The sequence below is a fragment of the Osmia lignaria genome, chromosome 12 (genome assembly GCF_051020975.1).
Source record: "Osmia lignaria lignaria isolate PbOS001 chromosome 12, iyOsmLign1, whole genome shotgun sequence".
Taxonomy (NCBI): Eukaryota; Metazoa; Arthropoda; class Insecta; order Hymenoptera; family Megachilidae; genus Osmia; species Osmia lignaria.
In genome coordinates this window covers 3,887,819-3,915,554 of record NC_135043.1, presented here as the reverse complement: position 1 = coordinate 3,915,554, position 27,736 = coordinate 3,887,819, and the positions used below count along the sequence as shown (strand labels likewise).

Genomic DNA, 27,736 nt, shown 5'->3' with positions numbered 1-27,736 from the left:
TCATGATTTTGGGAGATGACTTTACACTTATTATTATTGTTCCAAAAAAAGTAGCTTTTTATTTTTTAGTATGTAGGGATCAATATACCGTAAGCCGATCCTGCTTCGCGCCCAAGAATTTGTATACATTTGCTGACTCGTCTCGTTGGACGGACTATAGAATCCCTTTTCCTCCTATATAAAGAACATGGACAAACAAGGGTTGTGGTGGGAAACTTCATCCCTTATACTTCCCCTTAACTATGGAAAGCCTAAGTTGCACGTGGCTGTGTATTCCCGCGGAATTGCCGACTATTTTTATCTTGTACAGACACACCGAAAAGCAGGGACGTACATTTTCTCAGCAAAGATGAAAACTTTTGTTGCGGGATGTACTTTGCATTAGTTCGACTTTCGGTTGATAGAGGCAGTCTTCGTCGTGCTGCCATACGGTATGGCTGCGGTTTGTCAAAGTTTTCTCTTTATCCCGATATAATTTCAAGTGAATCGTTGATAGTAATGTTTTATTCGTCCGGAAGTTCGATAAAAATTCACCGTCCTATCAACTGCTGGTGAGTTATGTTATAAAATCCCTTAAAACACATACATTTCATTGTTTGCTAAGCACGCGGCCAACACGTCGTCTGCCAGGGTGACAAGCATCATCCTTTTTCCTCTCAGCTGAGTTGATGGACCGTTTAGGTTTATGTACTAGTTTTTGTTTTTGTTTTTTGTTGACTCGTATTTTAACTGGACAGTTTTTCTATAGTTTCTAAAACCGTCTATTATCTGTTTAATTACCAATACATGAAACTCACGCAAAATAGTAATTAAACATGCGTATTTTCTAAATACTTTTTGATTTTTGGCCATCTTGAAGGATTTTTCGACCACGAATTAATTTTTATTTTCATGACGTTCGATGATGCCATGCCGTCTGTTTAAACTTCCGACACCCGCTTCTTTGCTTTGCTCGTCGGAAAGCATGGTTTATTTTTACGCGTTCTATTTTAATCCTAGCACATGGGTTTCTTCTAATAGTCATCTTAAATGTTAAATCGAAATAAGACGGTTGTTCTTCGAATAGAGATATCAAATATCACGATTGTTTCTCTTTTGTCTTTTTCGAATCTAAATGCCGCCTTTATCTCAAATACAATCGAAACTATCAATCGATCTGGTTTCTCAAATCCGTGACGCATCGATTGTAGTTAATAGTTTGCTCAATAACATGTACGATTTTGAGGAAATTCGTTGCACGCGTCTTCGATTCTATCGATAATCGCATCTTTCACCAACCGCACAGGAAATACGATTAATAGAACTGCGCACGGTAGCGAGATTTCTATCTTGATTTACGAGCGCACAATTGGTAAAAGAGAAAATTGTGTCGAAAGCGTTACCAGAACAGAAAGAAACGTAATTCAACAACGTGAAACTTTGACTTAGCGCAGCAAATAAGGGTTACATTCTTTCTCTTGAATTCGCCATTATATTTGCTTACCGTGTAATGCGTAAAGTGTTTGATGGGGTTCCCACGAGGAAACCCTTCACAACTGCATGTTACGTTAACCGATTAAAATGACAATCGTGTCGTTTACTCGATGCTTGGCACTGAATTCGTATCAAACGTTACACATGGACAAACGTAACCCATTCAACCGATTAATCGATCCTAATCGAGGCGAATCGATTGTGCGTACAATAGGATTTCGGTTCACTCGATTATCGCTTATCGCAACGATATGTCGAAATAGGAATCATTGTACAAAACGTGTGCGATTTTGTAAATAAATTTGATTTTAATCCCCTTGATTTTTAGGGAGTTTTATGCTTTTCTTAGTTCATTATTACAGCACATAATCGTTCATCTAATAACGAGGACTAACCGTACGATTGATAAAGTGAAATCGTATTACGTCTGCGGTTATTGCGATTGAACAACTTTCTTAATACCGAACGAAAGTAATTACGCGCAGTCGACTGACTCAAGTGAATTGATTCAGCAATAAATGTCTCTAGGTTACTTCGCAATATTATAAAACTGGGCGATACAAATCGAAATGCAGTTTAACAAGTAACACTAATCGTCGCATGATTTCGTTTATATGTATAGAGGGCACCTATTGTGCAGATTAACGGAGGGAGAGGGCTTTAAACATGATTTCTCTTAATCGTAGCATGCAAGAACGAGCAAGTGGCGTAACGTGTTCCACCTAGCTGATGTAAATAGAATTTCAATAACGCGTTGGAATGGTAGAGGTTATAGAACAATACTGATTTCTTTGTACTTGACAGAGGAATACTTAATGCTTGAGACCAAACAGGCTACTTTTGTTTTTTTCCTTACCATCTTTTTTAATTTCTCTACTAAATTATAACAGAAAGAAAGATGGTTATCGTTCGAAGGGCATATAATTATCATTTGAGGTTATTAACCTCTGATTCATTTTTAATAAAACATTTTTTAAGGTTATGGTAAATCGCGATCGAAAATGATTAATCGAGCGGAACGACGGGCGGTACAGTTAATTGTCCATCGCGAACGGTATCGTTTTACGATGATGTAACGAAACGGACAGGTACCGTACGTTACTTCCGGGCCAGTCGATGGCCGAACGAAGAGGAAGTGACCAGCAAAGGCCGTTTACACGGTTCCACGTTTCCAGACTACTTTGTTATTCGACGAAGGAGCTATCGGAAATACCTGTTGGCGGTCCTGTGAATGAGTGGGAGGATTACGTCTATATCGCGGCATGTCGTGATCGCTGCGGGCGCGATCAGGATGGGCTGCATTTACATAGATATCACGCGAGTTCGAACCACCCGCTTGTTAACTCACAATCGTGATTCGTTTGTTTCGCGTGTGATCGATAGAGGTGCCGTGAACTATTGAAACAATTGAAAAAAAAAAAAATAAGGTAAAGACCCTTTTTCTTCTTTTTTAAGATATCCTGTGGTAGATCCTTGAAATCTCTTCTCTAAATCAAACATTTATTCTCGAATTTCACATAGAATCATTTTCTTTAGGGTTGTACTACTCTTGGAATTATTATACAGGTTCTTTTGGACCACCCTGTATAATTTGAAGAACACCTTCCTCTTTTAAAGCAGCGATCTTATTGCGTTCCAGTTTGAAGATCTCTCAGCTATTTTCTGCTTCATCCTTCTTTTATCGGTCAAACTGGCGAGCTTTCGATGGTCAGCAAGCGCAATGCAGTCTCGAAAGGCTGCTAACCGGCAAGACATGCTCCAGATACTCTAATTTCGTTCGCGATGCGTGCAGGAAAGTGTTTCATACCGACACAGTCAAAATCAGCCTCTCGACGTAAAGTTGCAACTTTCCCTGTTGCTCGTTTCAGTAATGAGTGTCGTGTTATTGGATCGTTAACATGTAGCCTCGCGCTTCCTCCTACTTAATTCTGTGTAGCTGTAGCTTGCTTAATTGCAACGTCTCCTCCAGTGTTTAAATACTCGTTACCCATTTTCTTGGGAAATTTTTGGGTCACCCCTCTATCGATCGTCAATGCTCGACCCACGCGTTTCCTTATTTATTCTGACTTGAAAGGCGACGCGATTTACTGCTTTTATGGCGATTGATATACAAGAAAGAAGGGATAAGTTTTCGAATGGCCCCACCAAAATTGGGAACCCAGGTTCGGTACATAACCTAAATTGACTACCAGAAATCGATTAAAATTGGTTTCAATGCTGGATGTCTTACCGTTTTTGAGATATCGTGGTAAGAAATTTTTGTACAATTTTGGGACTATGCGCTATTCGACACTGCGCATGCGCTATTCGATATTGCGCATACACAGAACCTAACCTAACCTTACCACGATATCGCGAAAACGATAAGACATCCAGCTGAGACCAACTTTAATCGGTTTCTTGTAGTTAATTTAGGTTATATACCGAACCTGAGTTCTCAATTTTGGTGGGGTCATTCGTAAACACAGCCGAAAGAAGAATTGCAGATGAGACTGACAGAAACAAAGAAGTTCTCATCATATTTGATGACTTACAAATACCGCAAAATGGCGTTTATGGCGTATCAATTTGAAGCTGAAAGTTTGTTGAAAACGTCTACGTAACTGGTTGTTGCCTTTAATAGACGGAAGTCTGCGTTTATGGTAGTTACTGTTAAGAAATTGCTATCCTTACGGGAGTCTCGTGTTTCATGGCTCGGAATACACCGGAATATCCGCAAATTACCTGTAAAATATCGTTACGGTACGCGTGAATGCAAATGATCGTAGGTAACAGGAACCACGCGATCGACGAACCAACCTCGTGAACATTAAACCGGAACTCGTTACCATTTGCGTAATAGAAATCGATCGATCCATTCGTCACAGACGATCGCGTGTCCCGCGATCCAGGGAAAGTTTGATTTTAATTAACCGTCGAAAACTGAGAGCCCTATTAATCTAGACCCTTGCAACACTAACGGATCCATTTAATTGAATAGACAACGACCATGCTGCACGTGAGGATGATTCATTTTTTCTTTTACAACTTTTTCATAGTAAGACGTTCCGAAAAGTTTGTGTCGCGACATAAAGAGCCGTGACTTTTAATGGAACGTTAAACTTGATCGTGTTATTATTAGAGGAACGTCTGATCCTTCGTTCAACACATCCGAGATTTCTCTATTTAAAGCCGATGGAAACTCACCCCTCGTGTCGGCTGACATTTACACACCGATCGACCCGTGTAGATCGCCTTGAGATTACTTCCTCGAACCTAGATCTCAGAAGATCTTTAAAAAAAAAAAAAGAATGCACCTGCGTGGAACAAAATATACATGTATATAATTCATACCACGTACATATACAATATATTCACAGACTGGGGGAATTAAAATTACATGGAAAAAATCAAATTTTGTACAGCGACGAGAATGAGTTATTACTTAATAAAGAACATCTATGTTCTCCACTGTACAACTTCCTGATCGGGGACATCGGTTATCAAACACTGACTTATGCAATTAAAATTATATCAAAGTTGCAACGAAGATCAGAGTGTATCGATCGCCGATGTCTCTCGTGATCTCATCAGAGGTCTCTTCTCTCAGTGATCGACAGCTTATGAATCGGTCTATTCACGTCGATCAACAGAATGTCATTGTGTAGGTAGCTGATCAGGGCCGTGCACACACGATTAGCCTGTTTAGTTACGAAGTAGTACAAAGGCGCCCAACTTTTCGCCCCGATGTACATCGAACAGATCCTCTCGCGATCGATCTCGCTGATCAGCCGGGCGTGCTTGATGAACGTGCAGAACTGCGATCTAGTGGCTGGAGCGTAGACGGTCCTAAGCCGTGGACCCATGTCGCCCAATAGCCGATAGAACTTACGACCTCGGAATCTGCTCCCGAGTATATTGATCGTGTGCAACTTACGGCACCTCTCCAGTACCCGGATCAGGTGGCCCGAGCATAGATACAATTTCGAGGTGGAACCTGGAAAGAGGATATTTGGTTAAATGGCTGAATACAATGAGCCTTTTGGAAAGGGAGAACAAAGGATAGAGGGAAGAAAAGAGGAGTTTCATTCGTGGACCTCTTTGGAAGGGGATGCCACTGGATAAATAGAAGGGTGGATGTTTCCCTAAGGCGATTCTCCCTTTCACAAGCTGTTGATAAATCATCAATGAAGGTTTCAATATTTCTTCCTCGTTAAAACGAAATACATAGTGTAATCTGTGACAGAGCTTATCTGGACTATTATGAAGCATGAATTTCAACGTTTCCTTTGAATTGAAGGGTTAAAAGAAAGACCGATCGTTCCGTGACCATTTCGTCACCTGCACTGCGGCTGAATGCAACCGAAGGGACGTGTTTGGAATACTAATTAAGCGATAAGCCGGTTGGTAAACACGGTTGCCAGGTCAAACAGCGCATCCCATTTGCTGAAACGTGTACGCAAACGGCCCCGCGAATCGATAGAAATTCACAACCCCTTTTATGACTGCGTGGCACGGTTTGTCGACTCGCAAGAAAAGTACCTAATCGGCGTGCAAAAAGAGGAGAAAGCACGATGCACCATTAGAGGGAACATAGCGAAAGCAGAGTGGTGCGGCTCTTTTTCTTGCTTGACACGCAGCCAAAAACCTCCCAGCCCGTCTTTGTTGTTCCATTTTCTCGTCGTATCTCTTTCTCTTTCATCGTTCTTGCGTTTTTCATCGACGCAGGGCGAGTCAGGCATATCTGACGAGACACGAAAGGAACGAGAGGTGAGCAAAGAGTTTTTTGAACCTGAGCCAGAAAAAAAAGGTTCTCCTGTTTTGCTTCGCCGATACAAGTATCGTGGTAAGAAGAGAAAGAAACTTAATTAAGGAAGAGAAGCTGATGACGACGGGAATAGAACCTGTACAGTTAGAAACGTGCAGTTCTTCCAGGCTTTTGTTCGACAACGAAACATGACGCAGTATGTCGTCGCAGTCCGATCTGGCGCTTATGCTGAATTTCTTCAGCAACGGCATCCTCTTCAACTCCTTGATCACCTCGGATGTATCTTGCCCGTCGTTCGTCACCTAATAACGAAGAAACGTAGAGGAAAAACGAGAGAACGTTTTAGGTATTCCGTCAAAACGAGCGCCGAGATCATTTTGTACGGTCCAAAGTAAAAGTCGACCCAGAATCGTTTATAGAAGTTTCAGGGTGTTACCTCGTAAGTTCTCCATAGAAAGGGATCATGAGCGAGTATCTTGAAGAGCTTGGACACATGACCGACCGCGTAAAGGTCCTCGTTGGAGAGATAAGAAAGAATTTCGAAAATGATTTCCACCGGCAAACGCGCGATTCCGGACGTCGGGAACGATATCGTCTCCACCGATTTCCGGTCACACTTGTTACCGATTCTGGCGCTCTTCCTAATGGGTTCCGGAGTAATTGCAACCTCGTCCATTCTCGTTGCCTTTCCATTTCTGGCATTGGTACTCGTGCATGTTCTCACATTATTTTTCGACACGTTATCCTTAATTATATCCTCGCTCGCAATGATCAGTGATTTTGTTGTGTTTATTTTTTTGTAGGGGTTACCGCATTAAGACGTCTGTAAGGAGACTAGGAATTTTGACATATGTCAGAACCTCCCTATGCTTTTGTTTTCTCTTCGCATCGAACGATGTCTGTTCTTTTTTTTTCTCTTCCTTGCTTTAGAAATGAATCGATGGCTAAATTTCTGTAGTTCATTAAATTTAATGATCGCGTTGATATGCGAGGCACATTGGAATAAGGATTCTGACTCATGCATCGATCCGTTCGTTTGTCACCTGCTTCTCATTCCGGTTACGGTGCGTGGGGTACCGTAACCGCACGGCGAATTCGGCTTTTTGGTAAGGACCCTCCAGTACACGTGCGCGACGAGACAAGGGTTTCATTGCATAATAAAGCATCATTTTCTCCTTCTATTCACATATCACGCATTTATGTAACACGTAAACTACTCATTCTTCGCTTTAATCTTAAATTAATATACGACGACGCATATGGTGCGTCAGTGATTAAATTGCACAAACAGGGTAGAACAAAGTATGTCGTCAATAATATTGCGTAGAGAGTGTAGGACGTATACATCGGTCACGACAGTGTTGATGTCGACGTATCGTGCATACATAATTACATGGAATAATCCAAGGAATCCTGTTGAGTTCCTTTTTATCGGCCGCCCCTTCTGACGTTCGCACTCCTGACAGTGGCGTCAGTCTTTGTAGGGTACTCGTGAAGTTTTAAAAGAATAGTTCCGTGATATTATATTCCCTGTGCTTATTTTTATTTAATAATACAATGAATTTTCAGTAGAGAAGTGTAAAGTGCACTTTAGGTTCAATGTCAATTCTTTTCTTTTTTTATATAAAGTATGACTTTTTTTACCCCTTCAGGATGACAACCGGTTTCGCAACAAGTTCAACGACTTACGATCCGAGATCGTTCAAGGTTAGGTTCAAGCCCGTAATGAGGCGATCTCGAACTGCTCGTCATTCTTCATAGCAAGGCTCAGAGAAATTTCATAGTTCATTAAATAAATGAACGGTTACATTTATAAAGCAATGGTTGATTCTTTTATGCGCGAAGATCAATCGAATCAATAAGCGAGACTCGAACGTGTACGCTATAATATTCCAAGCGCACAGTCTTTCAATGTAATATGATATTTCGGGGTAATCATCCTGACGGCGTGTCGCAGTCACGCGACTATGGCAGTCGGTCAGTCGTGAGCACGAAAATGTTCGATTTCGTTTTCGTCTTTTAATAATCTTTCGTAGTGCACCTTGATCCGATTACCTACATAAACTTGGCAAGTCTGGCAAGAGTCAAGGTGTAGTTACGTCTCGGTTATATTCGTTGTCATTTAACATTAGTGTTCTAAGAGCATGGAGAAATCGATGTAATATCCATGAGTACGAAACTTATAGGGATAGTTGGTATAAATATAATTTTCATTAGATTTATAGCCGAAGAAAGAAATTCCCAGAGTTGGATGAATCAATTATTCATGGGTATACATGTAGATGGTTCTCTTTTGCAACGCTGTTATTGAATGTCAGCGACGTCACGGTAAAAGTTAGTCCCACCGATTTTCACCGTTCACATACAGTTATTGACATTTCTGTCGATGTACAGGACGACGCGAAGCAACGCGAGAAGCGTTTAAACAGATGTTTGCTTGATACTTTCTCGTTCAAACTGCAGGTGCTATCTTTTTTGCGCGTCCCTGACGAGATTGGCGTTATCTACCGTACCACAGTCGGAAAAGTTTTCTATTAAATTTACAGTGCCTGATACTGACAGCGTTGTGATTGATAGAATTTAAATTAACACACGGGCAAACTAGCGGAACGATTTACCAGGGTTCCCGTTCTAATTTTCAGATAAATCATGCTGTCTCAAATCAAGGCCAACTCTAGTAAAAAATTAGAAGGGAAACGACCTAAGGAACTGATGTCATCTTCTAGTCTTCCTGGCATGTCACAATTGTCAAACAGCAGCGAGGAGACGCTCGAACCCCTTGTACATAAGCCGCACAAACCGGAATCGTTGGAAAGGTATATTGGTTGATTTTATAGTAACAGAAATTACATAGTATTTTAGTACTAAAAACTGTTAATTGAAAATGTGTTCAAAGCGTAAAAAGTTTTAATTCAAATTGAATGAATGTATGTATGGTTTCTTTTTTACCGACGGCGGATAAGCTTGATGGCGCTACATTACGAACAGGAAACATTTTTGCGGGAAAAATTTTCCGAGTGTCGCTCCAGTCGTAACGGATGTTTCAATTACTGTGTACTTTTACGTTCAAAAGCGTTAAATCACAAGGGTATTTAACGATTCATAAAATGTATTTTTATAGCACAACGAAGGACGTAAGTTCGCAACGCAACGAATGGCTGTTAAATGGACCAAGTGGAAATAAAACATCTATTTTGCGCTTCAAGTGAGTTTTGAATCTTGTTCAGTGTCCGATTCGTGTAAAACGCCTATTTTATTTCTACCATCGTTTGTTATTTTGCAGATGTTCCGCGTTGGCGACCCCTCCGGAGGAAGCACCAGGAAAGAAACTGCACATGACTTACAAAATTTTTCAAACAGACACCAAACTTGTCAGTCTTTTGCTACAATCACATGGCTTGGCAGAGGTGAGTTGTTTCTAATTCATATATCTTATTCCTGTTTTAAATTGAAACAATAGAATTAGCTTTTTTAAAGAATTTTTATTAAAATCAAAAGAGTGATATAAGTATATAGTTTGTGCTATGTAGATCTTTATTATAATGTAGTACAAATGTGTACCAAGTTTGAATTCATCTAGTCATTTATTATTTTTTTCTTCTTTCAAATATTTAAGTACTTATATACAATTTAAAACCTTATAGTTAAATACAATCCATTTTCATTTTTATGTATTTTATCACGTAATTTACTTATTGGCATTACATTTCATAATGGAATTTTAAGTTTTAGTTTATATAATAACAGTTTATAGTACAAGTATATTTTGATTTGTTTGTTAGAACACTATTTTATTGTAAAGTAAGTTATTATAACATGGCATAGTAATATAATCTTTTATGTTATATTTAGTATATAATTGTCAGATATTTCAACATTCAGTTGTAACAAACTGTAGAGTTACACAGATATGTTAATTCTGAGTTTATTAAGTCAAGGAGAAATAGTTTTCTTAGTAGATGATAAAATGACCAATTTCTGTTGCCAGTTATGTTTTCATTTATACCTAATATATAATAAAATATTTCTTCATGTATTTCCCGATATAAATTGCCTTATATTTATTAAGATAATTTTTAATACTGACAATTTCACAGTCTACTCAAGTATAACAGATCCAAATTATATAGCAGCCAATCGTGTCATGGACAGAATTTTTTAAGGAGCTGCTTTTTTAATACAACGAGTTAAAAAAAAGCTGTTACTGAATACAATTACTCCAGAACCAGTGTGCCCCTGGACACAGGTCTACATCCAAATTAGCGCGTGTCAGTGTTGTTCTTAGCATTCTCACACCTTCACAATCTAAACCCCAATTTGCCAGATTACCAATTTTTTTCAGTCTCTTACAATTTTTGAACATATTCAGCACAGTAGTTGCAGACACTTTACTGGCTTCGTATATGTAAAAACATGTTAGATTTTGTACTAAACTATTCTCACATTTATCAGATTTTCGTGTATTCTTTTTAGTTGATGCACTCAGTAACTTTTCCAAGTGTTCATTTGTGAGATCAAAACAACTATGTACATGCAAGGCTGTTAACTCTGGCGCTAGTGAAAGAATTTTTGTAATAGCAAGTGCACTCACTATACGTCCCAATTGAATTTTCTTTAAGTACTTTAAGGGAGGAGGATCAGGTCCTTCTCTCCAAGTTATATTGGAACCATCATTAGTAAACGTTCTGAGATTAGTACAGCTGTTAAAGATTTCTTTCAAGTCCACTTGTATGAGATTGTCGTTTTGGGTTATTCTGAGATTAAGTTCGCGTAAATTCTGTCCGTTGGTGCGAAGATATTCGTAAAAACCATCTAACCATTCTCTTTGAGGAGGTATACTGTGTACACTGAGAGATGTAATGTAGGGAAATAGTCCTAAAGCTTCAGGAGGATGATGAGGCTCTGAGATATGTAATTTTTCCACTTTCGGACATGCCTGTGCTAAAAGTTCTAAGCGAACCGGTGTTGTTCTGCAGCTTCTTGCTTGAGTTAGGCTAAATGGAGTTCTAAATCCAGTGAACCCTTTATTCATAATTTCCACCACTCTTCCCATATGACTGTATTCTGCCAAAGATTCCAATTTTGGAACGTGTACCAATGCCAAAAGTACTCCTGTACTGGTCACCTGAGTATTAGCAACATTAAGTACTCTAAGCGTATCACAGAGAAAGTTTCTGCTCTCATAGTATTCCAACAGTACCCCTTGCTTTTCCTTTTTCTCTGATTTAGAATTCCTCATTTTTAATTTTGAAAGTAGAGTTTTTAGGCGAGACCAGCTAGTAGGTTCTTGCATCGTAGCATGAGGCACTTTGTCTCTAAGTTCTACTTGCAACAGTAATTGCTTCAATCCAACATCTGTTACTTGTCTGGAACAAGCCACATCCAAAAGTACAAGTTTTGGACAAGCTTTTCCTACTACTTGAAGCACTGCATCACTAGCTATGTTTCTCAAAGTTAAACTCAACAAATTTTTCATGTTCAGAAGCGCGGATCGCAATAATTTGCAGTCCAATCTTAATAGAGCAGATCTGGCCAATTCTAAAGATTCAAGTCCAATTCCTTCTGATGCAAGCAATTTCAATAACGATGTCTGATGGCTACATCCATAGTAGCAACAGAGATTCACTTTCAGTTGCTTTATATCGTGCCCAAGAAGAAGGGCTAATAGATATAGAGGAGCTGGTCCAGAGATTAAAGTTGATCCATCAGATGCTGGTCCATATAACAGTTTGGAAGTTTCTTGTATAACTTGAGATCTCAAACGTGCTGGCAGTGCATTTATGTAGTAGGGTCTGATAGTTTGCTTCGCGTAGGCCAATACTTGAGCAGCAGATGATTCTTGTGAAAGCACCTGCAGCCGTCGGCACGTCCCGTCGAGTTGTTGACACACACGTCCCAAGCTAAGTCCCTCTAGGGAGTTAGGCTGACGGTGGCCAGGCATCTTCTCTTGTTCATTCACTGTAATATTCCATGTGTTAATCATTACACGATACTAACTATAGCATCATGATCCTAAAGTTTCTAACATAATTATTAAAAATTGTGTTGATAAGGAAATTTTGCTGTGACATATTTTTTTATATATTGTTATTAAAAATTAAAAACTAGAATAACAAAAAACACATGAATATTACAAAAAATTATCTGCATTAGATATTGTACATATTTAGAATGCTGTGTAAGTGATTAGTAATCAAAGAAGTGTTGCAGTTATAATTTTGAGGTTAACTATGGTTGGAATGGGATACAGTCAATTATTAGTTCTACGTGAATTTCTTTTTGTGAATACGAACACGAAATATATTATAACTATTAATTAAAAGAAACATGCAATATAAACAACTTTCCTGTGTAATTATTAGTAGCGAAAAGCTCTTGATGTTGCGCTCGTAAACTTTCGTGACAGCACGCGCTGACGCCTTTTTTCGCGGATAAATCTATTATTGCCTTTTCAAATTACCATTCTTAATTCGAAGAAAAGCTCATCGTAAAGTTTGCTTATTTCCAAACATTTATAAAAACGTTAAAAAATGTTTCTGCATGTTTATTACCATTTAGCGAAAACAAACGAACGCGTAACCTCTTACGAATTGTTTTCTATTTTTGTATTTGAATTGCTTCGAATAAAGGAAAGAAAGAAAAAGAAGCAGTCACGGCATAAAAAGATTCCTTTAAAAAAGCATTTATCGAAAAATGTAATACCCCTGATAAGAATGAAAATAAATGAAAAGTAAATTTTGGTTAGATCGCTGATATTTTTGTATAAAATTTACGTCGCTGAAACAATTTAGTAGCACGGTAACATACACACTGAACTTTTAATTAACCCATTAACAACCAAATTTTTATTTTTGATATTTTTATTTAACATTTTATTTAATATAATCCTATTGCAAGTGATAAAAGAAATATATATATTCAAATCCCCATTTGGGGATCGCAGTAGCTAATGGGTAATGTAACGCAGTACTTGAAGCTTTTCAGCATTAAACTGTCAAAGTATAGAACAATTATGAATGCATTTTTTAAAAGGGAAATAAAGAAAACAAGATAAACAAATATTTATATGCACGATACACGTGTTCGTCTCTCCTTCGTGATTCTATGTGTCACGATAGATCAATCAGAGAAACTAGGAAACATGTTCAAAACCATGGTTCATTCTAACGACGCTTACGCATCGCGTTGTACGCGTGTGTACGTGTATCGTGAACAAATTGGCGAACAAGGAGAGGACGTTATTACTTTCGAGCGTTCGCGAATACACGACTTTTACTGCTTCGATAAAAGAAGGAATGTTAATTTATTACCTAAGGCGTTCAGTGTATGTAATTTTCTCGTTGCGTAAAAAGAACCGCAATTGGCTAAATTGTTCGTATCGATAATTTATTGGATGTTTTATCGATGTATTCCCGGTGACATCGCTTAACGCATCACAATTAAGTACTATTTCTAATCCCCGTGAAACTTGACCGTCGGAGAACGGAGTGAACGAAAGTAGGGTCATTTTGATCCGCGACTAAAACGTTATGCAGTTGCAAATTGAATTGCGTACAGATACTTTCACTTAAAATAATTATCGCAATTTAGATGACATTCGAATTCAATAGAATGTAGACTTGACCCAGACCTGCCCGCCCCAACGTATGACCCAGACCCAATAACGCGAGCATTCCTTTGATAGCGTGATCACATTATTTCGATATCGTCTCGCTGAAAATAGAAATAATCGTATGGAAATTGAAGCTCATGCAAATTGCATCGAATGCACGATCAGGATAAACAAGGATAGGATAAACAGTTCGTTATGATTAAGATAAACAATTCGGATGTTAGATCGCAAACGCTTCGTGGATCTGGGTCGCGATTCACCCAAGCTACGTCGTTCGAGGGTTAAACTGATGCACTTGACAGGGTAACTTTGAAATCCGCACAGTGTGCGTATGCAAATGCAACTACCACCTTGAGTCGTTCACACGTTCGATTACATAAAGGCAAACGCACCGAATCCAACGCACACCGTTGCGACACTTTCACTGGACCATTTTTATTTTTTCGTTCATTCTACTTGCAAGCGATCGACGCTACTTTCTAGTAACGGTATTAAAACGCTTGACACTCGATAACCATGGTGCTACGTTGTTCGAAATAATTAGACGAAACGATATAATTTTGATAAAAATATCAAGTCTTTATCGACGGGTATTCGTAATTTCTAAGTTTTAATATTTATTTTATGGCACAGAGCGTTTTGTGTAAGGGAAGAAGTTGGGCAACAGGGGTGAAGGTCGTCTCAAGGTCACGCGTTCCAAGGTTCCGCCATAACCTCAAATGGGGCACCTTATATATTGAATCGTACCGACTTCATAAATCTAAATCTATTTCATTCGTATAGAATTGATGTTTGATTCGTTTTCTGGAGACAAGGTTATTTATCCAATTACCTCGAGCATTGTGCTCCTAGTGGATACTCGGTTCGAGACACACCGAGTGTATGCTGCCCACGTGTCGATGCGTCAACGACAATTCAACGATCCAAACAAACTTTCAAATCGTTAAAGGAACTCGTGTCTCGCCTATGTCTAAACTGGATCGAAAAAGAAACCCTTGGAACGTTTACCTTGAGACGAACGAATGCCATTTTTCCTCTCGGAACTGTAATTAACTTTTTTTCTTTATATCATGGCGGGGCTAAATTAAATTCGAGGCTGAACACGCGTATGTTTCTCGAAGTCATGTTCAATCTGTTGTATATGTACATTATTAGTAATTTATCGAAAAAGCTGTAATTATAACTAAAGGTTGATCAAGATATAGCTGAAGTTCTACTGTATCGACAGAGCTCAAATATGAAACCGGAAAAAGTTAAAAATCAAAGGGGAAAAAGGAAAAGGGCGAAATATCAGACGACGCGACAACTAGTCATTCATGTGTTGTTATGTGAAGTAAAGATGCGTTGATAAACATGAAATATCAGTTCGAAGACTCGTTCCAATTATCAGTGAAAATAAAAAGCCCCTTTCCCGAAGATCGTGCTTACGGAAGGTTAGGGCGATGCAGTGAACGGGTTCGGCTTGGTTACTAGGAAGAAGCGGCGACTAGTGATGGGCATTCGATACTCTCTCCTGCGAATTTTCAGGCAATTCAATCACTTTCCTACACTTATTCAAAGTAAACACGACTCTTGAAACTTTAAACATTACTATTTACTTAATAAATTAACGTCATTCTTGTGTAATTTAATCATACTGAATTTTCCAAGGATTTGTTAAAAACGATACATTATTTAAACAATAACTGCCTTGAATTTTTGGAATAAAAAAAAAAGTATCTTTTTTATCATGTATACACTGTTACTTCTTACTCATAACAATATCATACGGAAAATGAATTTTTAAAACATTGAAAATTATCTTAAGATATTTATAATTCCGATTTATATTCGAGGAGATCATTAACCCATCACCAACGACTGGTGATTATAGAAGAAAAAGAGATAATCTGGCGTTAGGTGCCTACCTTGAAACAAGCAAGTCCCCTACGGGTGTCTCCTGAGCGGCGGCTCGTGCTAGACTGCCGCCGCCACGCAGTTGCATGCGTCGTCTCGTGGCTCGTCCCGTCCCGGCTCGGCTGTATTCGATTTCGTTCGGCACCACTCGCGACCTCGCCGTTCGGCTTTCAGCTTGTCCACTACCACACAGGCGCCACGCTTCTCCGTCCATTCCGAGACACTGGCCGAGCAAGTTTGGGATCCCCCTTGTTTAAGGGGTCTTAAAATATGCGACTTCATTTATTTGCAGTTATAGGACATATCACAGCATCGTTAGACGCTGTCCATTTCGTTTTCATCGTAGCAAACATGGTTTCCTGGAGTAAAATACTTTGATTTAACATAATTAATGCCGCTCACTCGATACCGCGTGTTCCACCATTTATACTCAAAAGCTACGGCACACAACGACCGACTGTATTGTAAAAACCGTGTTAACGCCACTGTAGGTTCGTTTTCGTTTGCACTCGGCGATTGGAAAGTGCGTTAATTACCAGTCATTCGCCTCCGTTGCACAGGTCATCATCTTCAGGCGCGTTCATCGTGACGTCACGATGTCAATAAGCTGCGCTGCGCAGATCGTTCGATACGAATCGATACGCTTATCGATATTAGGCGGCTCTTGGAACGTGCTTCACGTTGACAGGAAAACAAAGTTAACTACGATGCTACTTTGTTTTAGCGGCGGAAGGGGCTTTAATATTCATGAACGTGTAAATTTATGCGGATACGTGTTATTTACAGCTACGGCCCAAACCATACAAGGTGCTTAGAGATTTTGGCGGGCCTCGGGAAGTTATAGAGTCACCATTTTTGACGTTTCAAAGTCATCGAGTTTATGCCACATAATCGTAGGCTCGAAAGGCTAACCGATGTTTTATAAATACTCGAAAGATTGGATATCTCGAATTAAAATTCAAGGTTTCGTGGTTCAATGATATCTCGGTAGATTAAATTCATAAAGCTTCGTAACGTTTGAAGGTTGTGGTAGATCAAAAGCTTTAAGTATGTCGACTCGAAATCGAAGCGGTATCGGAGCTCACTGAAATTATGGGATATTATAACGTTCAGTGACTGAAAGACGTAATAAGCTCAGGTACCATTGGAATATTTTTGTCGTATCGCGGTTGTAGGGCGTCGCGATATATCAGGGCTCAAAAGCTCAGAAATTATTCAACTATTTCGGGATTTTGTAGCGAGGTCTCTTCGCGTACCTCCATTCTATTTTCGTCTGTTTACACATCAAAGGGACCAAGCGGCTTTTCAACTCCGTTCGCGTTTCTTCTTCGAAATCTGGAACGATTTTACGAGGGTTGAAATCGGCCTTCTAATGACAAATAAATTTTCTCACGCACCTTTGCCTCTACTCGTATTTCGATGCCTATATATGTGCAAAAGATTCTTCCAAATGATAAGGACAAACAGAGGAAGAGACAATTCCAGTTGTCTCGTCTTCGGTCGTTTAGGCTGACGAGCGCGGAGCTTGTTATCCTTGATCGGTAACGCAATATGTGGCTCACGTAAACGCGACGAGTGTGAGCACGAGTTGGCTCTTTGCTTCTTCCCGCGCACGTCTGTCGCATCTTCCGTTTCAATAGCCTCCTTTAATCGTCTTAATAGAATCCACTGATCGTCACCTTCGTCACAATCGTCGCCATTGATTTATCACTGACCGCCGATCGAATCAGCTGCGTCTGCCGTTGGTTACCAATCCTATTCTTATTCCTATCGTTTAATCGTTAGTTTTCCAGTTATCCCATTGACAATTCGACATATTTTCCCACCATCGTATCGCTCACGCGATTTCGTTTCTCTCTCACGCTCCTCTTTTTGCCGTGCCCGTCGCGTTCTCCAGTTGGAGTTGATTGCGAGCTGTAAAACCGGAGTAGTTTACGGTGTCGCGTTCACGGTTCTCGCGCAATTACGGGCCATCGTGGCCGATCGATACCGAGGTGAAAGCAAACCGCCGTGCACCTTAAACAGAGAGGAAAAAGAGGCGGAATGAAAGATGACAACGTTCCTACAACTCTTCTCGTCGCTTCGTTCTAATTAACGTCTCCTTAAACGCTTGACGCTCGTCGCGGCACTTTGACCCACTCCTGACGCGCCTTTTACAACGACGATCCATAAAAGTTGGCATTTTTTTATTTACCTATTAATTTTAATGAACTTCATTATTTTAACCCTCCGTTGATAATTTCGATTCTTTTTTCAAGACGCATATGGTGCGTCGTGGATTGCATATGACGCACATGGTGCGTCGTGGATTGCATATGACACACATGGTGCGTCGTAAAGTGCATATGACGCACATGGCGCGTCGTGGATTGCATATGACGCGCATGGTGCGTCGTGGATTGCATGTGACACACATGGTGCGTCGTCTAGTTTTGAACGTAACACGTATATCTTTTTCTGGCGATCGAAAGATGATTCATAGTGAGAGTGACGATCAGGGAGCAACATTCTTCGCTTCTTACCATGTTCATTTCGTTTTTTGCTCGCGATCCTGCGAGCTCTATTATCTGCGAGAATCTCGACCGGGAACGGCTGATCGTTTACCACGGGATCTCCCGCTGACAAATGTCGTAACAACGAGAAAAATGCATCCGTTCGATGGCGAACGAGGCGGGACGTAATTGGCCCGGAAAAAATTGCCAGTCCTCTAGGCGGAAATTTCGTGCGAGCGTAAAAGAAAGAGGAGCTTGCGTTTCCAATCTTATCACATTTTCATTGTGACGTAAAACGAAGTTCATTAGACGTGCGTGACGTTGAAAGAGTCCATCAATTTGGGAAAACTCCGTGTGTCATCCGTGCCGGGCCGCAATTATAAAATCATTGTTCAGTCCCGGTGACAGGAGGCTTAACCCTTTGAGGAGCACATTTTTCTTCCGACCAAATGATCGAAATCAAAGGATTTTTCGGCAAAATTCAATTATTTTTTTCGAGAAAACTGGCATACGAAAAATTCTGAAAAAAATATGTTATAGCAAAAAAAACCGAGTTTTTTGTGTTTTAATTGTTTACAACTATTTTTAAATAAACACATTCATACAGCTTTCCATGAAAATTATATAACTTAAAATCCCAAGAGTCTAAAAAGTACTCACAAATTGATTCTGAATTAAAGAAAAAACTGAAAACAAAAAGGTGGTACAGATACGTACCACCTTCCCTCGAAGGGTTAAGACTGAATTGACTTTCGAGGCTGTAAACTGTAAAGAAAGAAACGGAATAAGAGAGGTGAAAAAAATCGAGGCGAAGAAAGGTTTATACTGGCGATAATGAGATTACTCGTAACTTTTCAACACGGTGGGATTCGTACGTATAAGAGATTATGGCGGACAACAGGTGAGGACACGAGCGGATCTGGTGGGATAAGGTTTGAGGGTCACACGCCGCGTCGTCTCGGAAGGTCCGTGACTGAAAAGCTAACCGGTCCTGAAACCACCGACCTCCTGGTGACTCGTAGAAAAGCCGTCCACAATTGCGTACCAATGTCCCTGGGCCAGCTGAGATTTCATCCTTAACTTCCGCATTACTTCGTCGCGAGAGTTCCTTCCGATCGATCCTCGACACCGATCGAGCGTTATTGAGACCGATGGTGACGGGGCTGGTTAAAAAGGGGCCTTCGAATCGAATTGAATCGAATCGAATCGAACGCGGACCTTGATGACTTCCATTCGTGACAAACGTCCCTCCTTTACTTCCAGGAACATTGATATTACGAAAGATTCACGAAAATCAAAAAAATTCATACAGGTTCCATTTTCAAATAGTATTTTCAGAAATTCTTTAACATTGGTTATAGTCGCTTCGGTGACTTCTCTTTATACGAACCAGGAAATTAAGCAAGCAGGTGACAATACGGTAACCTGTCCGAATTGGAGCAACGCCTAGACTTTCTACGGCAATGATTTGTGCAAATGAATATCGGTTAATGGGTTCAATTCCTTTTAACTCTTTATCATCCGTCAGTTTGTACACGCAACCACGGACGATCAGAAACAATTATCTATACGTATAAAATAACATATAGTGTTTCTTACGTGTTAAGAAACACGTGGTCGAATGTAAATATCATTTGATAATTTGCATAGTTTAGTGAAGAGCCTCGCGCAATATCCCAACCTCGATAAAGAGCTTGACGATCGTTCACGTGATCCACCGCGAATGTAGATCATATCAATTGACTCTAATGAAGATCAACCTTATCGTAATTCGATACTGTTCTTCGAGCCGTTCGTTCGCGAGATGGTACTCGAGTTTTAATAATACTCGACACGCTTTCCGTTTCCACCAGGTATCACCGGTCTTCAAGTGATAAAAAATTAATATGAATCTTCAAGGGAAAAATAAAATTTCTCGGTGATTGAATCACTCAAAGTTATGGGCAAACATGTTTGTTTACGATATTCTAGCTTAAGCTTCGAAGACAAAGCAGAAAGGCGATAGGAAGCGGAATACGAGGAATGGTCATCGGTGTAATTTCCCCATTGACTACGTGACAGTGAACACGGTGTCTATCGGAGACACATTGACTTTTTATTTATCGGCTCGGACTCCACGTTTCATAAAGATATAATGGATTTGCTTTTGCGTCACGAACCGAGGAAACAAGATCGTTAAAACGATTAAACGCTCTGCATGCGAAACGCTCGCGCGTTTAAACCCTTTCCTTCTGATGTTTCACGACTCCCCTCTTCTCTTCAACGGGAAAAACACTGTACCGAAAATACACACCGTCGAACTTGAGTTAAACGACTCATGCCGTTGAACCTTCTCTCTCCTTCGACTATTAACACCTTTCGAAATAAAGCGCGAGAAGGAATAAAAAAATATTCACTATTGAATAGAAACTGAAATCGAGCTCGTTCTATTGCGTGAACGTCGTGTCGCTATTAATACCGCTATTTAAGGTAATTGCTATTGTCCCGAGCGGAATAATGGCACACCTAGAAAACGAGAAAATGAAATTGTCCTAATAGGATAGACTTCAGGTATTATTGAGGTCGCACCTTGTCGCTCTTATCAAAGTATCCACTTTGATAATTAGTAGTCTGTCTGAGTGGATAAACGTTATTGTTCCTACGAAAAGTGACCGCATGGTCGATCAAGGCGGCGCATGGACACCCGATAATACAGCTTGAATATTAACACCTTCGTTGACGTAGTACATACTGCAAAAAACATATTTTTTGACTGATAATATTAATTTTCTTATAAGACGCATGTGGTGCGTGTTTGGTTGCGGTAGGTAAGGGGCTAAGATGCACCGGCGCGTCGCCGGTTGCGGCAGCTAAGGGGCTAAGATGTACCGGTGCGTCATCGGTTGCGGTAGTTAAGGGGTATGAGGCGCACACGGCGCGTCACCGGTAACGTTACATAAATTGCATATGACGCACGTGGAGCGTCTTCAGACTTGAAGATTGAACTCACTTTTTGAAAACTCATTGTTATGTAACGTTCCTCAAATTTCTTTATGTAATTAGCTAATTACCTTTACCTTAAATTGCCTTTGTATTCCAGGTTTCCATGAACGAGAGTGACTTCAACATTCTATGGATGGGGAATCATCCGAAACCAGACATTCTACGAAATTTGATGCCCCACCAGAAAGTGAACCATTTTCCAAGGTACATATATAAAACTGTGCTCGATTCGCGTGAAAAAATAAACTGCCTCGAGGAAATCACGAGGATCGTGTTTCTGGATAATTCCGAAGGATAAATCAAACGTCAGGGACGAAGTGTTTACTGTAATAACACACATTGTTCGTATTCGATTGTAGAAACAATTGGAGTAACTTCAACGTTTCGTTTATAGTACCGTCGAATAAAGATTTGTTAAATGTAAATTGTTTTCGTTGCAGGTCGTACGAGATAACGCGAAAGGATCGGCTTTACAAAAACATCGCGGCTATGCAGCGCTGCAAAGGGCTGAGGAACTTGGATTTCATACCCCAAACATTTCTGCTGCCCAGCGAATCGAGGGAATTGCTAACGGCTCATTTCAGGTATCGCGGGCCCTGGATTGTCAAACCCAAAGCCAGTTCCCGCGGACGTGGCATTTATATCGTTAACAGTGTGAGCATAATAATTTCTCGGTATGAGTTTAGAGTACCCCTGGGCTTCACCGAATAATTGTTTCCCTGCACACAGCTAACTTAACCATTTGAGAACAATAATTTCACATATTCACTCAAAATAAAAAAATAAATAAAATATACCATGAATTAGGATCAACAATGTTCTGTTCTCAAAAAGATAAAATAGCTGGCCTCACTTGTGCTGCTTTCTGTTTAATTGTCAGTAACATCAGGGTAAAGCATTGAAACATGTATATAGTTTTAATTTTAAATATTGCATGCTATGCTTTCAGCCTGAAAAGATTCTTACCGAGGAGTCTGTGATCGTTGCGCAATACATAAACAATCCCCTTCTGGTCGATGGTCACAAATGCGATTTAAGACTGTACGTTGCTGTCACAAATTACGATCCCTTGTTGATATACCTGTACGAAGAGGGTTTGGTAAGATTCGCTACAGTGAAGTACGACGGTGGCAACCAATACATCTGGAATCCCTGCATGCATCTGTGCAATTACAGTATCAACAAATTCCATGTGGATTATATAAAGTAAGAAAATTTGTTTTACTGTTAGTTTTCATTTTCCAAATACTATATCTTCTGTTTATGTTACAGAAGCGAAGATCCAGACGCAGAGGATGTAGGACATAAATGGACATTGTCAGCGTTGCTCAGACACCTACGCTCCATGGGACGTGACACGGAACTGCTCATGCAACGTATAGAAGATATTATAATTAAATCAATTCTTGCGACCGCTTCTGGCATTGTCAGCGGTATCAAACAATTCGTAAAACACCCAGAAACGTGCTTTGGTACTCTCACACCCTACTTCTTATCGAATAACAAAATGTTACTAGCCGAAGATATTGTTAGAAAACGCGTGTCTTGTTTTAGAATTATTTGGCTTCGACATTCTGATCGACGACACGTTAAAACCGTGGTTATTGGAAGTTAATTTAACCCCATCGTTAGGGTGTGATTCACCGCTCGACGTTAGGTTAAAATCGGCGCTAATAGCTGATTTACTTACCCTCGTTGGTGTACCTGCGGTTGATCCGATGTTACGGCCTCAAACTAGCCACTTGAATCGACCCACCGTTACTGCAACAAAAGGAATAACCAATGTAAGTTTCATGAAATTTTATTCTCAATCGTGGTCGTATAACTCGATGGTTATCTTTAGTGTAGAAGAGTACACTCAGCTGAAACGTTGTCTCAGAGAAAGAAGAATACTAGCAGAAGTAATATCAGTAAAACGGGATTAACGCCTGAACAACAACGAATAGTAGCGTCTGCGAAAGCTCAGTTCGAACGACGAGGAGGATTCGTTCGTATATTTCCTAGTCCGAAATCGTGGGAGATGTATTCACAGTATTTAGGTAAAATTTTATGAATCACTTTTCTTATTGTTACATCAATTTGTCATGATCATTTGAATTCGAGCATTATTATTTATAGATCCAACAACGGGGATACCAGTAGTCTCAGATCCCTTAGGACCAGGCAGAGTTCCGCAACACATTAATACAAATCATAATTTAATGTTACACGAACAGCTATTTCCTGCGGCTAGTCGTACCACTGGTTTCATCATTCCTGAAGTCACCTTGGACAGGTTGTCTAGGTAGTTCTGTAAAGACATTAAATATTTGATTCGTTATCCATTCCAAATGTAGAATTCAATTCGTATAACGTCTTACAGGTATGAAAGATATGAAAGAGCATTAGTAAAAGGGCACAAACAAAGTTTAGACCGTGGTGACAGTAAAAAGAGTATAGATACAGATAAGCATAAGTACAAGAGTCAAGTTGTCCAATCCATGCACGAAGGAAATAAACTTAGGTCAGTGAATTTTATCCAGTGGTATATGAATTTAAGAAGCATTCAATACGTTACATAATTAATTGAATTTTATCCGGTGGTATATGAATTTAAGAAGCATTCAACACGTTACATAATTAATTGAATTTTTCAGTCCTGGAGAAGCTAGAAAGGCCTTTGGTTTATATTTAGGACACATATTGCGTAAGATATCGCAGCCTAATGCTGACCCAGCATGTTGTGATTTAGTGATGAAATTTCTTCAGCAGTCAGCTAATAATCTAAGAACACCGTTTTTCTTTGCGGTAAGTTAATAAAAATCCCTTTTTAATATGCTTCATATTCCCTTTTCGTTTAATTACTTTTCTATATAGTTACCGAGCAGTAAGTTAAGCGATAAAGACCGAGCTGCTATTACTGCTAAACAACTCTCAGACTTCTTACACTTATACAATCGAGAAACAGACCTTTACGCAGACACGGTTGATCGTCCTCGTACAGTTCCCAATCGGCTTTTTCAAAAGTTTTTAGCTGCAGCAAAGTAAGTCTGTATCTAGCCTTTTTATTTCATCCTTTTTCACACAACACATTGTCTAATATGTAATGTAATTATCAAACAGCGAAGAAGATCTCGATGACATATTAATTCTACAAACAAGACTATACAAGTGTGCTCATAGTTTTCTTGGAAGAAGTGGTTTTGCGGGTAGCCTACCGGGCTCTAATTTACTGGGCTCTTTACCACACATTACATCACGCGTATACACGAATGCCGCCACCAGCGAACAATGCAAATGTAATCAATCTATTACAAGGCCTACAAAAGCTCCATGCATCTAATGGTATAATGTGTGAATGTTTGTTATAGCCACATTTGTTCGTTAAAGCACTAAGTACGGCCTGCTCTAGGACTTCCCAAGTACAAGTGGACAATCATCCACACACACACATATATATGTATATATAATCTTAACGTTTCCCACGTAAACATTAGCACAGAAAACGGTCACAAAATTAATATTTTGGGTACGCTTTAAAAGCGCTTTACTATTCGCTTATTTATGAAGGTAAAAAAAGAGAAAGAAAATTCGTTGTACGAGACTTCTAACGAAATAATATTTTGAACCTTCTTAAAGAAGTTTTATTAGTCTATACAGTCAAGTTCATATTCTTACAATACGATTTTATCTTTAAAACTAGTCTTCAGTATCAAAGATTCATCGAAGCTAGATAGAAAATATTCAAAAGTAATAATAATAATAAAACAAAAAAAAGAAAAAGTAACTTGTGACTTAGTTTTTCGCGAGTTTTATCGTGCAAAACGAGCGGCCAATTAAAATTGAATCGTCGTTAGAGTAAATCAGACACCTTGAAACGATCAAATAAATCAATTATTAGATTTTAATAGAGAAGCATTATCGGCCTACATAACAGGCGATTAATATTTACTTCTTAAAAAAGAATTTGTCGAGTTTACAGATTTTGAAAAAAAAAATGTTCTACAACTTTAAACAAATAATAGAACCCAATTAATCATATTTTTTCATTACATATCAATTTCGTTACCATAAATTTAAGAAGTACTTTAGCATATAATTATCATTTTTTTTTTACTATTTTACTGAAGATGTTCCTATTTAAGTTATATTTTCATTCGTTTAAAACAAATATCGTTACTTGTATAAAATTACGTCAAACTGCCTTTTTCACGTCTAGTCAAATTAAAGGCAGATAATTAGCACGTTTACTTTCTTTTTTTTACAATCATTTTGTTATTCGTTATAATTTTATTTAACAACGCTACGCCTGAGGGTTTGAATTCGTCCATGCAAAATATAGTAGATAGAATTAATATATAGAAGTTACAAATTTGCACAGGTACAACGAATTGAATTTTTGCGAATAAATTAGTATTTAAATGAAATTAGGGAACTTCTGCGAAAACGATTTTTCGAAGTGCAATAAGAAATGAAAATGGTTAATGAATTCAAGCTAGATAAGATACAATATGTACTTTGCATTAGTAGTAACGACACATCTGCTCGCACAATAATTTTTAATTGTGACTTAGTAATACTCCTAATGACATTAAGTTGGGTTTAAATAACGCACGTCACGATTTTTCATGATGTGGTTATCGATAAAAAAATGGGAAATGTTTGTCGACATGGTTTGGCAGGTACCAATCCATTAGATAAAACTTGTATAGACCTTATCCATCCATATAATGCCGTCAGTATTTAATACAAGATTTTTGCAGCTTATTCTTCCAAAGAGTATATTTCAGTCGCATTTTACAAGCTTTTTACTAACTGCACACCACGAAAGAGAAATATTGTATTTTTCCATTTGCGTTGCACGAAACAGTGGAATTATCAGTAGACACGAATTCAACTCATTTGCTGTGATATAAACGCGTATGCCGACACAGACATAAGTTCAGTGTAGCATTTTAACCCGTCATTATTCGGTATATTACTACATTATCGCAGTGAGTCGATCTCACAAGAAACGAAGACGATCTTAATATTATTGAAACAATCACAATGAAAAGTCTAGTACGTTCAATATTGTTATGTGATTGTATTCACAGCGTGACATGTTTTAATTCATTCAACGAACATTGCCAATTTCTGTTTACAAATTAGACGTATTTATATAAACACTTGTAAAACGAGTAGCCTTAAAAATATGGTACTAATTATGCATAGATCATGTTCACTTTGTATCTTGATAATTATCATGTATCTGCTATAATTATTTTCTCTTTTTTACATTAATTGTTTTATTTCATAATTTTATGTTTTTATGCTTCATTTTTTAATCGTTCATGAAGTATTATTTTATGTATATATTTTCCATAATTATTCAAGAAGTTAATATATTTTATGTGAATAGTAAATATTATTTTAGTTCATAGAGTATTATTTTTGTATGTACACTTCACGAATGTTATATTTCATTGTGCGACTGTATGCCTGTACCTTACATTGTAAAACACAGAATAATTTTTTTAAAGGTGTTACTAGCATATTAGTTTCAGTGTTCGTCAATTGAATTCAGTGTAAATGTACAAGATGCTTGATGCTTAAATTAAGATTATCACAGATTAAGTGGTACATACTGCCATTATTTTGTAAACATATTTTTTCTTTACTATTGTAATGTATTATTTATATTCTGAGCAAGTTTTGTTTCAATAGATACATTATATATGCGAAAAGGTGCACAAAAATTTACTTATCGTTATTATTAGCTATCAGAATATAATTATACAGTGTTCATAATTGTTTAGACGTTTCTTGAAGGCATACAATCTTATGAGGTTTCCTAATATATTACAAACATTAAAGTAACGATATTGTTATTCAACTTAAATGTTTTCAACAAAGTACTTTCTGTATTCATGTATTTTGTAATGTCAGCTAGCTATGCAGTACATTTTACAGACAAGCTATAGATATTAATTTGCGCTTAAGATATATCTGATAAAATATCTTTTTCCCAATTATTGGTCATTAAAGTTTCTTTTTTATCTTTATGCAGTAAGTTTTCAATTAGTTTGAATGTATCAGCTGATAACAATTACGGCAAACATTAAATTAAAGCAATAGGAAAATTGTATAAGACCGTGAAATTAGCAAATGTACATAAAAGAAAAAAAAATTGTTAATACATACCTCTGTGTTGCGTATGCAACACTCCCTTCCTACCTGTGATTTGTAAAATTTACTAGTCAGCTTACTGCATTTACTATAAATAAAATATTGTAAGAAATAACTGCTATGTACAACTATTTTATTATAATCATCGAAGTTGTTATACGGCTGAGTACTGCACGGTCTTCTTAAATTTTAAACGTTTAAATAATATTGGAAGATGTCGACGGTATGTACTTACGTGCATACGTATTTTCGCATTATAAAATTCTCTTCAATTCAAAATATCTGAAATAAAACATAAACGAAGTACTATTGTATTCTTATATTGCATAGCTCTCCTATCACTTAGGAGTTTTACCAGTTCTTCCTTTACCGATCAGAAAGAAAATC

The 27,736-nt window shown here is 38.5% G+C and overlaps 3 protein-coding genes across 9 annotated transcripts; 1 reads left to right on the top strand and 2 right to left on the bottom strand.

The window, feature by feature from the left end:
* Positions 1–398: 398 nt before the first annotated feature.
* On the top strand, positions 399–27,647 carry TTLL5 (Tubulin tyrosine ligase-like 5). Of its 3 annotated transcripts, XM_034321486.2 has the most exons (16): positions 399–551; positions 8,863–9,036; positions 9,342–9,425; positions 9,504–9,627; positions 21,300–21,406; positions 21,643–21,856; positions 22,152–22,408; positions 22,475–22,674; positions 22,757–22,986; positions 23,046–23,241; positions 23,321–23,486; positions 23,565–23,705; positions 23,839–23,989; positions 24,059–24,225; positions 24,305–24,480; positions 24,553–27,647. In XM_034321486.2, exons 2-16 carry the CDS (start codon positions 8,870–8,872, stop codon positions 24,567–24,569), a joined length of 2,397 nt encoding a protein of 798 aa, XP_034177377.1. In that variant the 5' UTR covers positions 399–551; positions 8,863–8,869; the 3' UTR covers positions 24,570–27,647. The 3 variants fall into 3 exon arrangements, with proteins under 3 accessions (XP_034177377.1, XP_034177378.1, XP_034177376.1); XM_034321487.2 differs by having other exon boundaries at positions 23,082–23,241; positions 24,305–27,647; XM_034321485.2 differs by having other exon boundaries at positions 24,305–27,647.
* On the bottom strand, positions 4,652–7,317 carry LOC117602929 (uncharacterized). 3 transcript variants are annotated; one of them, XM_034321507.2, is made up of 4 exons: positions 6,657–7,317; positions 6,357–6,522; positions 5,995–6,196; positions 5,238–5,449 (listed from the first exon to the last, which is right to left on the bottom strand). In XM_034321507.2, the coding sequence occupies exons 1-4, from the start codon at positions 6,894–6,896 to the stop codon at positions 5,386–5,388; spliced, it is 672 nt and encodes a 223-aa protein (XP_034177398.1). In that variant the 5' UTR covers positions 6,897–7,317; the 3' UTR covers positions 5,238–5,385. The 3 variants fall into 3 exon arrangements, with proteins under 3 accessions (XP_034177397.1, XP_034177396.1, XP_034177398.1); XM_034321506.2 differs by lacking the exon at positions 5,995–6,196 and having other exon boundaries at positions 4,652–5,449; positions 6,363–6,522; positions 6,657–7,240; XM_034321505.2 differs by lacking the exon at positions 5,995–6,196 and having other exon boundaries at positions 4,654–5,449; positions 6,657–7,237.
* Positions 9,723–16,225, bottom strand: LOC117602925 (uncharacterized). Of its 3 annotated transcripts, XM_076691264.1 has the most exons (3): positions 15,740–16,225; positions 13,851–13,933; positions 9,723–12,178 (listed from the first exon to the last, which is right to left on the bottom strand). In XM_076691264.1, the coding sequence occupies exons 2-3, from the start codon at positions 13,891–13,893 to the stop codon at positions 10,422–10,424; spliced, it is 1,800 nt and encodes a 599-aa protein (XP_076547379.1). In that variant the 5' UTR covers positions 13,894–13,933; positions 15,740–16,225; the 3' UTR covers positions 9,723–10,421. The 3 variants fall into 3 exon arrangements, with proteins under 3 accessions (XP_076547379.1, XP_034177382.1, XP_034177381.1); XM_034321491.2 differs by lacking the exon at positions 13,851–13,933 and having other exon boundaries at positions 9,724–12,178; positions 15,740–16,221; XM_034321490.2 differs by lacking the exons at positions 13,851–13,933; positions 15,740–16,225 and adding an exon at positions 12,681–13,817 and having other exon boundaries at positions 9,724–12,178.
* Positions 27,648–27,736: the final 89 nt, after the last annotated feature.